Here is a 16,020-nt window from a genome sequence, read left to right as displayed (position 1 = left end):
GGGCTGTTTTTCAGATCAGTTTGAGTAGAAAAGGGCTAGGAAGAAGACTTCCCATTTCAGCTGTAATGTGGCAGCCAGGTCAAATTACAACAATTCACTCTCAGCTTTCCTGCTTGTGTGTTCCATGCATTTAGGAAAGAAGCAGCCTAAAGGCTTTAAATATAGTAAGCCAAAAATATGCTGATCGCTGAAGTCCCTGAGCAAGCGTTTGCTGCTATTGAAAAGTACTAAACCATATTTCTGTGCTTAATGACACAGATTAATCCTCTGTTGAAATTGCCAAAGCTGTCCACGCTGAATCTGTCTTTAAAAGAGGCTTGACCAAAGAGGAGCAAAAAATCCCTCAAAAATGTCCTTTTGGCTTTCGTCCTTTAAAGACATGGTCTACCTGTTTTGAAATGGTCCACAAACTTGGCATTTTGACTAGTGACCAAAATGTGAATATTATATAAGTACTTCCACCCACTGCTCCTTTTGTTTTCAGACCAATTTTCTACTGAAATGAGGCTTATGTATTCCTTATCTCTATGTGTCTGCTTCATCATCTGTTCATCTATCCATTAGTTCCCATCAATAAGTTTTGGGTCCGCTGACTTATGTCAACCAAATTTGAAAGAGAAGCAGAAGCCTCAGAGGTCACTGTGGTCCTGCAAGCTGCATGAAACTTGTACGTGGCTCTGTGTGTCCATGTCCATGTATCTGGACATGCAGAGCCATTGAGGAACACAGAGCCCCTCCTGTCCAGCAGCAGCACCACACACTTGCCAAACTCTACAGTAGCCATAAAGTTTGGAGCATCATGTAAAGCTGAGGTGCCATGGACTGTTGATTCAAGCTGGGGTTATTGTTGCTCAGATAGGTTGAGAYTGCAAAATGACAAAGGATACAAATTTAGCCTTGAACAGCTAGTTCATTGTTTTTCAACTGCGGTGCATATGTATCCACTGATTCACTCCAGTGCACAAGACCTGAAAATATGCATGTGAGCAGCAGCCCAAAAAGGTCTCATTATTAAGAGACTAAACTACAGGAGGTCTTTTTCTAGTTAGGATCCTAGCATCAGATAGCCACATCTGATTCTGGCAAGATAAGGTTGCTTCCATGAACATGATTGTAACTTCATAGGCCAAATCCATGCAAGTAAAACAGTGTTTTAGCATCTGCTGGAGAGATCTAGCCCTACTGACCACTGCATGCTGATCTCTGTGAAAAGGCTCCGACTGCCTTTTAGAAAGGTCAAGCCTTTAAGCACAATCTTTGAAAGAAGATGGTTGGGTAATACTAACAGTTATGGCTGGTGTTCATTTTCCTTAATTATAGACTCCTAAAACCTGGGCCTTTATTCTAAGCTAGTCTAGTTTTGCTATCTGCTAATGGAAAAATAAATGACCATCTCCTCCTCCATGGAGGTGAATGGATCTACTTCCAAGTAGGGGTGTCATCTTTGCAGCATCTGCTGAGGCACCATAGATCCCTTGGCTTCCTTTATGGAGGTCAGGCATCTCAKCAAGCTGGTTGTCATCTCCCCAACAACATGGTAGCACTGTTCAATTTTCATTATGAGAGAGTAACACTACTAATGACTTATTAATGAACTCCTAACAACAAAAGTACCTCACTAACAACATACATATGGCATCAAGGTAGGATTTTTATATTYGGCTTTGTTAATGTGTTCCATATGCTGTTTGTCAAATAATGCCAGACAACTGTCCAAAAGTAAGAGACAAGCAAGATCTTTTTTTTYCCCTTTAACAATTATTGCGCAGTCTGATTAGAATTGTTCAGATGAATGATTGATGACAAAGAAGTTTTGCTACAATTGCTCAACTCAATTCAGACCACTTGGACTGATACAAAAAAGCTTTTCAGAAAATAAAGCAGGCTTTGTACTGTATTTTTAAATGAAGAAGGTATGTAAAAGAAATTACGTATTTATTGCAAAAGCCTTGAAAATGGGAAGTGCTGTTAGTGTGGGCTAAGGTGTTTCAGTGGCTTAATTCTTTCTTTAATATGCTCGATATTTAAAACATTTGGAGGATTGCTTTCACTATAGATATCTCCATTAATAATATTAACTTCCTCAGTGTTCTGGGACAGAACTGTGTGTCCCTGAAGAGCATATGCTAAACATCCTGACATTTCCACTTGCAACACTTAGTAGATGTTAGCCTTAGGCAAGCACTGATATATGAGCTGGATGTAGGTGGATACAACTCATATCAAATAAGGAAGGGGGTGGAGAAGAGAAAGTGCCTATTTTCAAGAATTACCACCTGTAGGACTGCTTTGCTAAAAAATGTCACTGTTGGGGAAGAGAGAAAAGAAGAAACCTGCCTATGTTAGAAAACGTTATATTTTACTAAGGAGAACAGCCTGGCACTAAATTCTTCAAATCGACAAGAAAATACCCTCATACATAACAGYGTGCTTTCACTAGGCTCCAGGGGATTTCTAGGTTGCATCATCTATAATTAAGCACAAGATCAAATCTTTTAATCTCAGAACTACCAACAGACACTTATTAGCTTTAATAAAAAAAAGAACAAAAAAACAACCAAACAAAAAAAGCTGTCATATTTCTTTCCTGGCGTGCCAGTGTTCATTAAAACAGATAGTCCTCAAGCAACAGAACCAATGACACCGTTTGGGTTTGTGTCTCTAAATGCTGCCACCAACAGTCACTGGCTGCTTCCTCCAGCAGCTCTGCAGGGCAGGAAACAGAGCCTTGCTGCATCTCCTCTGGTCTGTGTGYGGCATCAAAGCACATGGTGACTGGAGATCTGGCTGCTCCTGAGCACAACATAATAATTACCGAGTTCTTGCTGCTTTTGTCCTGCTGCCGAATGAAYCTGGTCTCCCTCTTCATCCCCCGGTTTTCATGAAAATTGAGGCAAAGTGCTTATCTTTGCCTGTTCTGCCTTGAAACACAGTGGGAGCTGAATGTAGAGTCAAAACTTACAAAGGTTAGAAGGAAAGACAGTCAGACACACAGCAGGGACACCTAAACTTTCTATAGAAAATCAACCTAAAATGCTGTCAAATTTCTTTCATGGGAATATTTGAGATATTACCAAATAATTCAAACTGTCTTAAAGGGMCTAATTTTAAACAGTATTTTCTTGAATCATGCCACATTCAGAAAAGGGTTTCAAGCAAAAACTAAATCCTGAATGTTAAGAAGCTGTTAGCAGTATAAARTCAAGCACAGCAATATTAAGGATGAAGAGACCATCTTATCTTTTGTTGGTGTGGTCTAAAAGCCTGAGGTTTGGGATTCAGGTTTTTAGACTGTGAGGTACAAATTGAAAGGACATGTTAAAAAGCTGCAAGCAGTTAAACAGTTAAATTATGTTGCTAGAGTATATAACCGTTTAGACAGGGTTTTAGAAGGAGTTATCAATACCCCAGATGTTGTCTAAGACCTCCTCCCCTCTGACTTTCCACTGAAAGGTTCTGGCTCAAATTTTTAGGCTTATTTTTCAAACATACAAAGYTTAGGTCACTGAAGTGTACTTTTCCATGGATCCTTTCTCAAGAATTTTACAGGTTAAATACTGTTAAAAACTGTCAGGTGCTTTTTTTTTTTTTCCTATTTCTACAATTAGCTACTTTGATTACCTATGATCATATTCAACATTTGCAATACTAATCAATTAAATCAGTGACGCTTCCATTCATAGGATTACTTTGATCCATGAGCAAGCAAATTGCTGTTTTGATCCTGATTTGACTCAGCAACAATGACAAGAACTTCATACTGTTGTCTTTGGAGGAAAGTCAGGTAGAAATTAGCTGGTAGATTTTCTGGATGTTYGGTAATTCTTTCAAAACCCTCCATATTAAAAAGGCTTCAAAAGGAGTGCTCTGTTTCTGATGAAGAGGGAAAAGGTGGGAGGAGGAAGGACATATGCAGGAAGACTGCATGATGATGGACTATACCTTCTGGATTGCTTCATACCCCATTTGTCACTCTCGCTTTAATGAAGCAATAACAGGTCAATTTATCTTCCCCAGCAAGATGTTAAACACTTGGAATGTGAGCCGACTTTGACAGTTGTGGGGGAAAGATGTAACTGATGGCCTGRCTACATTAACATATCTCCATGGGAATGGGAGGAATTCTCTTTGCAGAGACATGAGCTTGAACATCAGGCTGGCAAAAGAGGGTGCAGCTAGCAAGTTGTCATGTGCAGCGTTTTTTGAGAGACCCTCTTCCAATTCCACACATCTCACACTCCCTCTGTGTGACAGGAAGGCAATGTTTGCCCTGTGGACCTCAAGCAGCTTTCCTGGGGGAGCACATGGGAAGACCCTACCACAATACATGGGCCACCAGACAAGCACTGGGTGGACCTTGGTGGCTTCATAACCTTTAAAACAGAATCTTCTCTTTTGTAATTTGAGTATTATTTTGTGAAATTTATGCCAGTTGACAGTTCTATTTCAAAATACAGAATATATGTTCAGTTTTCCTCAGTGGTTTTCATCTAAAATAATTTCCCAAAATTCATGTACATTTTCCTCTTTCTTCATCTTGGAGCTGCATATCACTATTTTTTGAGAAACTGATTTTAGCATCTCAGTCAATTCAGATTTCCATGAAGTGCCAAGTGCATTTCAGTTTCACCAAAGAAAGAGAAGCCATACAGATAATGTCATGACTCCTTGAAATTTTGGCAACCCTTTTTTTTTTKGGATCTTTTTTGTTTTATAACATTCCAGAATAGTCCAAAAGGGGTAAGAGTCTGACAGCATAAACCAGAATCAAATGTGAATTGCTGAAATTATGTGGCAACCCTGATCTAATTAAACTAATTTGATAATGCCCTGTTATCCTTATTGTATTACAGAAGTGTCAAAGTCTTCCGTAGACCTTTATTTTAATTGCAACAGAGAGGATTTTGTCTTCTTAGAATTAATGACTTGCTAGCTAGTATAACAGGAGAATTGGGCCTTGTGTATTTTAATTTTGTAGAAATTTTTAACTTACATGATTTACCTTACATTTGAAGTACAGGCCATTTCCTCACCCAAAAGATCGTGTGGTTTGGTGCTGTATCCCACCATTATTGTCATTATGGTAATTTAATATATAAATGGAAGCCAAATTATTCTGTCTGTTGTCCAGATTGACAGATGAGAAACTGGCCCTTAATTTTGGAAGAGCAAACTTGATGCGTTTCAGTATCTAATGGGAGATGGTGATGGGTTTTTCAGACGAACGTGGCAGATTGATGGGTTCAGACTGATGACTCCTCAAGATAAGAGATGCCAGCTCTGGTGGGGCACTAGCACTTACTGCCAAATATTAAAATGTATAATGACATTTTTTTTTAACTCCAGAAAAGCCTCAGTGCAATGTGAAAGATACTCTACCAGAGGGAACAGCTTGAACAATTAACATATTTTTAACATTAAGTTTTCAAGTTTGTTCATCTCATTTTTACACACAGAGCTGCAAGTGAATCCATTCTAACTATAGCTGGTAAATTAAATCAGTATGCTAAGGTTAATAGATTAATGATTTTCTCATGAATGCAATGCGTTGGCAAGGCACAAACGTAAACCAAAGGGCAAGCAGGACATACCGCAGTTGCATAAACAATAGAGATGTTGAGACTTCAATACTAAATATGTGGTAAGAAAAGTCTTGCAGTGTCCGCAAGAGAGACAGATTAAAACCTACTTTTGAATTTCTTCAGAAAAAAAAGGAAAAAAAAAAAAGAATCTCTAGAACAATTATAGTATAATTACATATTATTTCATTGAAGTGTATATATACTATTAAAAAAATAAAAAATATACAATAAGAGTTTTTAGCAATTGCATAAACTTCATAAATCTACTTTCAGAAATCTACAGTGTTTTCCTGAACTCAGTCAAATATCTTACTGTTGTCTTCAGTGGACGCAATTAGATCAATGATTAACATTTTTGAAACTCTACTCAAGTCCTTTATACCAAGAGGGAGTCAAGCCAYGTTTGTGAAATATCTTGTATTAGGTCAATTGATACAGCTAAAAAAAATAGTTTTCTACTGGACTTTGGGGAATTATTGCTAAATGAAGTGTATATCAGTGGTCTTCAAGTCACACTTAAAAATCTCTTTCAAATATATGAATGTGTGAAAGCAAAAGAAATAAGAGGCACTCTCTGAATCGTACTTGCGTCTGGCCTGAATTCTGAACTGGACATAACGCAGTTTGAAGGTGTCCCTTGTCCACAGGATGCCCATGGTAGTAAGATGGTAGTAAGACATGCAATTGATGCATTCTAAAGGCACATTGCAGCCTGGGGACTGATAACAATAATTAATAAATGCTGATAATGTAGGCAGCATTTATAGTGGTTGGCAAGGTGTTGGTGGACACCTAACTCATGCTAGATAGTTTCTCACCTGGAGAAGTGCCATCAGCAGCATTATTTTTTACAAGTTAAGTTGATTAAAATGAAACCTTGCAGGGTGTTGCCTAGTTTGCATGCCTAGAAAAGCCCTAATAACAAAAGGACTGCTCTGAAGAGCTCAGCTCATCATGCAGATGTGTAATCTACAARTTACAAGAATTATGCAATGAACAGACGTATGAAGAGAGGAAATGGGTTGCCCAAGAAAGCACTTAAAACCACACTTGAATTCAGTTTAGCAGCCAAGGTTTCTGAGATCATAACCACAAGCAGGCAGCAATGGAGCATCAAGATAAGAGTTAGGTTGCAATGAATGAAAGTGCAAGCTTGTGGGTAGGAATATCCTGAAAGGCAGGAGCAGGACTGCCTGACTGGTGTTGAGTGGATTGCAAAATGTGTAGTAAAAGCTGCTTATCACACGTTGTTATCTGTATGCTCGCTCAGCTTGACTCACCCACTCCAAAACAACTGTATCAGCCACAGCTGCAAGAGATTCATGATTTTATGAGCTATAAGCCCCATCTTTGATTTCTATATTCGACATTGCTTATCAATAAACACTTTTCCGACTTTAATTTGGGGTTTTATGTTAAGAAATGAGCAATAAACTGAGACGGCTTGAGGTAAGATCTGTATTATCCCATTAGGTTCTCCCTGTTGGTGTCCACAGCAGAGATCTGGTAGTTGAGACAAGTAAGTTAGATCTGTCTTGCAGGATGATTTTCATGTGTTCCTCATCAAATGTTCCAAATGGAGAGCCCTGGAAGGCACAGTTTTCCTTTTGTACCTCTTCCATAAGCAAAAACATAATAAGCAAATAGGTAGGTAGTTACACTGCTAATTATAGTGTTGACTGTGAAACTATCATGGGTACAAGTAGTGGGTTTGTGCTGGAAGCTATTGGGAGGTCAAGCTTGAGCCTTTCAGGAAATTTACCTTGTCTCACTGACAGTAGCCTCAGAAGCAAACTGACTTACTGCAAACTGACTTACTGACGTTCTGCAAACGTCAGGAACGTAAATCTGTTCTTTCTCTGCTATGTGGGAAAGACGACCTACATATCCCCAAAATGAACATGCCCCTTCCCATCATTGTATAAGTTGGATGGTTCATGAACTTAGATCTCTTAAAATGGTTATACYTCTACAGTGGATTACAGATAAGCCTAGCTCCTTTATCAAGATGCTCATAATTCCTGACATTTTCCTTAAAGGCGTGTTTCTTAGAGTCATAGAATCTGTTTCCCAGAGTTAAAAAATTATGTCAGAACCTCATTTTTCATTTATAAATCACATATTTCTCAATGGTACTGTAGAGAATAGCTGGAGAGTAAGACCTAAGTGCATCTGAAGACTGAAAGAAATGTCAAATTAAAGAAGTTCAATATTAATGATTTTAAAGCCAGTACCATGATTTTCAGGGGGAAGTGATTTATGAGTTACATATGACTTATGAGTTTACATCTGAAATTCCAAAGACAAACAATTGAAACTGTCACAATTCACACAGGAAGTATATAGCAAAACACAATCTCCAAACTGCAAATAAATATTTCACTGCTGGATCTTCCTTCCTCAAACAAGTGTTCCTCAGCCAAAATGCATTTGGATCAGTTTAAAAAAGAAAAAATATAAAAGAATCAAAATGAATGTTTTATTGTAAAATCATGCCTGCGGAAGACAGATGAACACAATTTACTGGCAAATTCAGCAGGGAATCTTCCCCACTGACCACATTAACATGGAGGCTGGTTGTGCCTCCTTTTTACTTTGGAAAAACTATGCAGGAGATCTCCTTTCAGTATTTAAGAGTCAGGGACATTCCTGGGACTTTCAGAGACTAATATCTTCTCTGCTCTATTTGATTGATGAGAATGAGACAGGTAGCAATTGTTATTCCACTGCAAAAATCCTTATCTGTAAATTAATAGGCAAAGCCAGAATGTGATGAATTTCAGGTCATGACACAAAGGCGCTTTTTGCTTTCCTCCTTAATTGTGGCTTTCAGAAACATAACTTTCAGTGACATGTGATTTGATTTGTATGTTATGTTCTTGATTTAGCTGATCCCTTTGGATGGCCAGAAATTTTATGAAAAACAAGTGTTCCCACAGTCTTTTGATTTCTATGTGTCATAGTAACCAATGGCACTAAATAACAACACTGCCAAAACACATTCAGGACCAGATTGAGCCTGTGGACAAGGGCCAATTTCACAGTATGGGGAAGTTTAGCTAGGAAAAATTAGCAACCATTAATACAAAAAAAAAAAAAAGTCTTGAAACAAAGGAAAACAGTCAAAACAGGTGCAATAACAGTTAATGAAACACAGTCCTTTGAGTGCTCCACACACCAAGATGAACAGAATGAAGACGGTATAAAAGGGTCAAAACATATAGTTATCCCTCAAGTAAAATTTCTCTAATATAATGGATGCCTTTTTCTATCTGTAAATGCTACAACTCTGTACTGCAGTAATACAGTATATTTCTCATGCAGTCTCAGCTGAAGTTTTGAGATTAGATGCTGAGGTTCTTGGCCAAGCATGTACCTGTCTGGATGGTAGTTGTTGTCTCCTATCCATATTCCCGGAAGTCGGCCACATTTCAGGAGTGTGTGCCTTACATTTTCCCCAGTCATACCAATGAAAGGTGAGATGTGAAACACACTGATACCTTCCTCCTGCCTCAAAATATAATATTCCTATGTATCACACAGCTATTTTTGGACAACATGGAATTTCMAGCACTGTGGGAGACAGGGAATGAGCGTCTCTCTCCCCCTTCCATTGCCAGCTTCCATTGCCAGCACTGCCAGCTGCAGAGCAGCCTTCCTTGYGCTCTTCCTCCTTGCTAGGACTGCAGTACAGAGGCAAGCCCAGCAGCACCATATCCCTTCTTGGGGCTGGGACCTGCAACGGTGCAAAATAGCACCAAAGGTCTCTGTGAGTGGGGTTGGGCCAGCCCATGTCAGCACAGAAAGCTGTGTAGTRCTGTTAATGTTGTTGGAGTCCCAACACTTGATCATTTCAAATAMTAATTAGAATAGTGAACCCTTAGAGCAGGATACTGCATCTCATTAACCCCTGTGCCGTTACACAGGGTCTGTTCCATCAGAAGGGCTCACCTGGTACCTCCCTGTGCATGCTGCTTCAGTCACTTCCTAGGCCATTTTCTCAGCACCCTACAAATTTACTGGACTTGGTCTTGCCATACCCTTGTGTGTGCAAGGAATATAGCAGGAGCAGAGCTGGGAAACTCCACTTTCTAATTCCCTGCTGAATTCTGGTTCCTTACTAGAATTCACTTACTAGAATCTGCTTGTTGCCAGAGGATACAACCAAAGGAAACAATCCCCAGAGAGACAACAGGCCTGTTTTATAGCAAAACATGGACACAAAGGAGAAGTCGAGCTCTCCTGCCTGCAGTAAGTTGGGAGCTGTGGTGGCTGATGCCACATTATAGTTCTAGTTGCTGAATGGCAGAGCATTATCAGCTTAACAGGGCAGTGCCAACTGCACCATAGCTCAAGATTGGGACTCCCTCTCCAAAAACATAGAAAGTACAGTATAGAAATTAAAGTTTCCTGCAAAGTGATGATACTGTAGTGCACTACAAGAAAGCATTTCTGTGGCAAGTACCAGGGATAAAGCAGCTGCTTGTTATCTGAATCCAAAAGGCACCTGGGAGTGACTGAAAAGAGTAGAGAGATATTCACATACCTTTTTATAATTAAAGGGACAATGATTTGATCTGGAATTAATATTTGGAAGTGAGCTGTGTGGCTAGGGAAACACTTCAGAATTCACACCTTTAAGTTTTTGATTGCTTTATAGGAGCTTTGTTTTTTTTTTTTTTGGCATGCAGTGTGTATTTGGTGTATAAAGAAATATAGAAGAGTTTGACCTTGAAGGAATTAATCTCTTCTGAGGCATATGGATTTTGAATGGACCAAGACATAATTAGATTTTTAAAATTGCACAGGGCGTGCTCAATCTTTCCCTCAGTGTATAGCTGCAGAAGATGTAGGAAGGATCTCTAGGGAAGAGGGGAAAAAATCTGCTCTTCATTAAAAGTGTCACTCATGATGGAGAAGAGAGAGGTCCTTTGAATCTCACGTTACTACAGTTTGATGTAAGAGACCAGCCATGAGTAAGGAGAAAGCTTCTGATTGTCTCTTGGCCTTGCATTGTTCCCCACTCATTTAGTAGGTGAAGAACCAGATAGCAGCCATGGTGCCACCATAGAATTTATGGAAGGCTTTGGAAATTTAGAATTAGCCTTTTACGTTTTCCAGAAAAAAAATCTATCCACTATATTTCAAGAGTTTAAAAAAAAAAAAAAAAAGCTCATGTAAAACTGAATCATGTAAATCAGGAAGTCTTACAATTGTATAAAGAGCACCATAATAAACAAGGTGAGGAGAGTCCTGTGTCATAAACCCAACATGAAAAACTTCAAGACTTCATCACTCTCTTAGACATCCACCTAATTCAGGAGCAAGTGGGCTGATGCCARTGGCATTAGAGAATTGTACCTTGTTAAACTGAAGAGAAGCTAGTAAAGAAAGCTGGCCTAGACAAATTTACTTTCACTTAGGTCTATATTAAATATGAGAAAATTCCTCATTGTTTGATTTTTTTTTTCTTTCTCCCTATAAAATACTCTGATTGTTCTTTTTTTTTTTTTTTTAATCAAGTGCTATAATTTTTAAAATTTTTTAAATTTTTTAAATTCTCGGTCAAGTAGGTCTCTTTTCCTTTTAAATTGCAAAGTTATCTTTTTTTTTTTTTTTCAGAAGTTATAATCCAGTTGAGAATACTATCTGTCTGACTTATCAGGGGCAAATCCAGACTTGCTCTAAGCAAGGACTGTATTTCACACCACACATATAACAGGCTTGTCTTGATTCCAAATATGTGTTTAAAAGAAAATAATACTAAGAATAAAAGAAGAGTATTGCAGATAAATAAATACTAATTGAAATCAGTGGAGCCAGATTAATTTGCATCAAGTCAGGATCCAAAGTACTCTGAAGAGCCATAAACGGGAATATAAATGGGCATTAATATTTTTTTCCCCAAAACTGTCTTTCGGAGAATAATCACACTACCCAAACACTCTTAATTTAATCRTTCACTAGAGGATGTTACAGGTAAGTGCTCATAATAAACAGTAGGTGTTTCCCTGAGGGCCAAGATAGYTTGCATAACGTGCTAGCTATTTGTTTTCCAGTGTTATAGTGACAGAAAACTGCTACAGGACAGCCAGTTCTAATGAGATGTTTTATAAATGTCTCTTGCTAACGAGAGATCCTGTTTAAGTTCTGAGTTTCAGAGGTTAAAATAATAYAGCACCACCAGTACAGTCACTGCTATGATCCAGCTCCTTTTTGTTCAATTAACTCTTGTATGTTTTGTAGATGGAGATATCGAGGGCCCTTCAGAAGGAGCAGATGTGGCTGTTATTGGAGGTAAGTAGCAGACCATACTTAGATGCACCGTTAGAATTAAAACAGCAGGTTGATTGCTTGTATTTTAGCAAACCCCTACTTTGCTAACAAGACAACAGGAGAGGCGCAATTAGTCCAGTGGGAAACTTGTCCCAGAAGGGCCATTGGCAAGAAAACAAGATAATGAGCACAAACCATATAGTGAGCACCACTGTCTGTTCCTCCTTTCAGGGCAAAATATTTAAGGGCCCAAATCTGTAGTCAACCTCGTATTCCTCATCATTCACTAGGCCAACRTTGTCATCTAATGCAAATTTCTTTTTTCTTTGAACCATGCTCGCTGACACCAGCTGGCCCTTTATTTTTACAGAATACACCACAGTGCATTTCGTGGTGTTCTGTTAAAGTTCTCTCATGCATTTAAACTAAATACAGTTGTCAGAATAAATGAGCAAAGCTATGTTCATGGAGAGAACCCCGTCTTTCTATTTTTATTGTGTTTGTTCATTTCCATGCTAACGCACTAATTTCAGTCATTCACAAGGGGCTATACCAATCATTAGTGCAAATTGGTGAGGTTCTGCTATATTTCCCTCAGGTCTCATCTCCCGTAACTTTAATTTCAGCTTTCTATGAGCAAGTAGCAGGTAAATTGATTTGTACTTAGTCCCTTAGGCTTATTAATATTGTGCTAGATCTAGAGCCTATTAAAGCCTCTTGTGTCGAGGGATTCCAGTGAGGTCCTAAAAATTGATGAAGCCCCCAACACAGCTATGTTATTATTGTAAACCTCAAGTTCTTTATATAAGCAATTTTATTGCTGCTAGCAGAACTTCACTTTCCACAATCAAGCACCATAAAATCTGTGGGATAGCATTACAGGCATATTTTATAAGATAGAGTTATAATTTCAATTAACCCTACTAATGGTTAACAGGAGTCCAAGTCCCTGTTTTCATGCCAATATTTTATCCCTGCCCAGTTTACCGATGCTGATAAATCTAAAGTTTTGGAGATAACAATTCCTGCCCCACACCTTGAATAGAAGAAAAATCCTTTCTACACTCCCTTCATTGTCACTGCAGAATAATAGGCATTTCCAGGAAACAATTCATCTGAGCAGATGTAGTTGTTCAGTTCCAGGAAAAGAGGAATCATCCTCTCTAGTCCATGGAACACTGAGGTAGCCCAAAGGTAGCCCGAGGCAACTAATTCCAATGGAACATTCTATATGGTAGAAGCCATAATTAGTCTAATGAATTTCTACCTATTGCATCCTCACAGGAACTTCACACTCTATATATGGGATTGTCCCTGGGTTTTCCTCTTTCCCAGTGTTGGCTGTTCTGGTGCCCCTTATTGTTCCTTTAATGTATGGTTTACTCCCTTAACCTCTAGCTCACTGAGTTAACATAGGAAGCTCAATATGATAGACATGTACAGAATCACAGCCAAAGAGGAAAGTTTATAAGCAATTTGCATCCAAAAAGTGTAAAAAAAAAAATCACACAAATTGAATAACTAAAATTCAAAATACCTCCTTTAAATTTAGGATTCCTAAATGAACTGTTTAATAGGAGGGAAAAAAAAAAAAAAAAGAGGATGCAGCTCTCAATTTGAAATATGGATTTATCAGTGATAACTGTATTTCCTATAATTTCACATTCCACTGTAGAAAAGAAAAGAAAGAAATGGGCTCTGAGAAGGGAGGACACACAGTGTTTGATGCATAACCTTCCCCAAGGTTTGACTTTACATTCCTTCGGTAGGAGAGCTGCCATTCAGTGTTTGGTCATATGCACATTTGGGTTACCTGCAAAAACTTGTGTCCAGTCAACACATTGCTAGCAATTAGCTTAGGCCAGGAGACAGAGAAGATCTACCCAGAACCCCTTTCTCCTCCCAGGTGTCACTTCCACATTCATTACAATTAGGCTTTTTTAATTAGAGCACAGCATGATCCAGCAGCTTAGAAGTACAGTGCAGTGCTGTAAGCAGATGGCAGGGCTCCTGCTACTTGTTGAAGGTCTCCTAAGAAATATTGAGTGCCCTCTCCTCCTCCTGAAATTGAGTGTATTCAGTGGGATGGGAACAGGTCACCTGCAGACTCCCCTGGGTTTACGTTAACAGAAGGATGCAAAATGTGTCAGGTTTTATATCCTCTTATTTCCTCTTCATTTTGGAATGAAATTGTAGCTTCAATGAGTTCAACCAAATCCAGACATTAATTGAAAGAAACCTTGCAAGATTTCATCCTGCCTTTCCGCAGTGTCTTTACCTAGTTTGGGCTTTGGCAGCATCAACTCATTAGGAACTCATTTCAGGAATCTGCTTTGACCCTGCACAGCATGTGAATATCTTACAGGACATGGACTTTTACTTATTGAATAGCTCAAGTTGTGCTGAGTGTCTGCAAAATAAAGRGAATGTGTTATTCCTGACAAGACATTAAACTGGTTCCTCTCCTCTAGGTGTGATTGCTGCGGTGGTATTTGTCCTCATTTGCCTGTTGATTGTGATGCTCCGGTACATGTACAGGCATAAGGGCACCTACCACACCAACGAGGCGAAAGGAACTGAGTTTGCTGAAAGTGCAGATGCCGCTTTGAAAAATGACCCTGCTCTCCAGGAAGCAGTGGATGAGAGCAAAAAGGARTATTTCATCTGAGAGGCCGGGATTTTCATGGAGATTTCCCCAAGGGAATCAGTCAGAAATACCACATCAACAGAAGTGCTGAGAGGGATAATATGAGGACAGAGGAAAGCATCCTAATTGAAAAGTGCCTCTCTCCTTTTTTTGACATTGGGTTGTTTCTTTTCCTCCACCCATGAAGAACTGGATGCCAGATACTTGCCTGTTGATTTTATTAGCAACACAGCTGGTCTCAGTTGAAATCGATATCAAGTAACAAGAAACAAAATCTCAGTATGAGTGATACACCAAAACCAGATAACGATAGCAAATGTCAAGCCTTGACATTTGGTGAAAATAGCAGATGCCAATGGAAAACATCCTCTTAGAGTTAATGATGCATCCTATGTTGATATTTTACAGTACTACCTGAAATTGAATATCAAATGGACACAGAACAAACATGAAACTAGATAAAGCTGAGGTAGCTGGAACAAAAACATCTTTGTAGTCCAGATATCTCTCCTCCCTCCCCTTAAGTGTGCAATTTTACGGGCACAGGGGAGTTTGTTTTGTTTTTTGAGGGATTTAGAATGGGATATTTTTTGAAATTTTAGAATTTTATATATATAAAAGTCAAAGACACTTCAAAGAAATAAAACTGTCAGAATATGAAAATATCTAAGAATGAAGGATTTATTTCTAACTTGCTCTGCATGACAACTCGTGAACTGCAAAATGATGGAATTTATAGCATATTATGTAATAGTCAATAGACTTACAAATTTGATTACAGTTAGTCGATAAGTTCCCTACATGCCTGCATAAATAGATATTAAAAGGTAAAGCATCTWGTTTTGAACATGCCTTTCAAAACAATGRAGATCAGCTAGATTTTTTTCAAGTAAGATATTTTTGCTTGAGTATTTATTTATTTATTTTGCATTGGAAAATTGCCTTTGAACACCTGCCAGTAGGATTTTAGATTTTTACAGGGGGAGGAATTCACTTCTGGCACAGAATCATTTACAAATGCAACCACAAAAAGCTGCTCTAAGGGTTTGTCTTAATCCCAGTGCATTGTATTGATATCTCCCTCTGCAAGGCTTCTATATATCCTTTGCACTGTGCTAGATAGGAGAATTACACCAAATACCAATGCTTTAATATAAATAAATAAACAAATTAGTCATGGTGGGTCGCATGAAAAGATTTTCTTCCTTTCATAAGGCTCAACGGAGATGAGTTTCTTTACCCTAGTAAGATGTCTTCCTAATTTAAGCCCACAATTAGCTCCGGAAATAGGATAATAACTGCACCTGTTCATCCCCAGCTGCAATGGTGCCCTGGACTACTGAAAATAGAAGAGGAGGAATATGTTATAACAGATAGGATGCTGATGAGCTCTGCTCAACTTGATATGCTTTTTCCTGTATTTTGATCTATATGTGTGTGTGTATATACACACACACACACATATACACACACACACATACACACACACACACACACATATAGATCAAAATATAT

At 38.6% G+C, this 16,020-nt stretch overlaps 1 protein-coding gene across 1 annotated transcript in view; it reads left to right on the top strand.

Annotated features, from left to right (window-relative positions):
* The window catches only part of GYPC (glycophorin C (Gerbich blood group)), a 30,593-nt gene extending 15,529 nt beyond the window's left edge, over window positions 1–15,064 (top strand). Inside the window, exons 2-3 of the mRNA XM_026054575.1 lie at window positions 11,829–11,879; window positions 14,330–15,064. Of these exons, the coding sequence (XP_025910360.1) occupies window positions 11,829–11,879; window positions 14,330–14,526 (248 nt within the window). The 3' untranslated portion in view covers window positions 14,527–15,064. The remainder of the gene's footprint in view (window positions 1–11,828; window positions 11,880–14,329) is intronic.
* The last annotated feature ends 956 nt before the right edge of the window (window positions 15,065–16,020 follow it).

Source organism: Nothoprocta perdicaria, unplaced genomic scaffold (assembly GCF_003342845.1).
Source record: "Nothoprocta perdicaria isolate Ctin4 unplaced genomic scaffold, notPer1 scaffold_0, whole genome shotgun sequence".
NCBI classification, from domain to species: domain Eukaryota; kingdom Metazoa; phylum Chordata; class Aves; order Tinamiformes; family Tinamidae; genus Nothoprocta; species Nothoprocta perdicaria.
The sequence above is the reverse complement of the archived record's forward strand: the minus strand, read 5'-3'. Positions and strand labels throughout refer to the sequence as shown.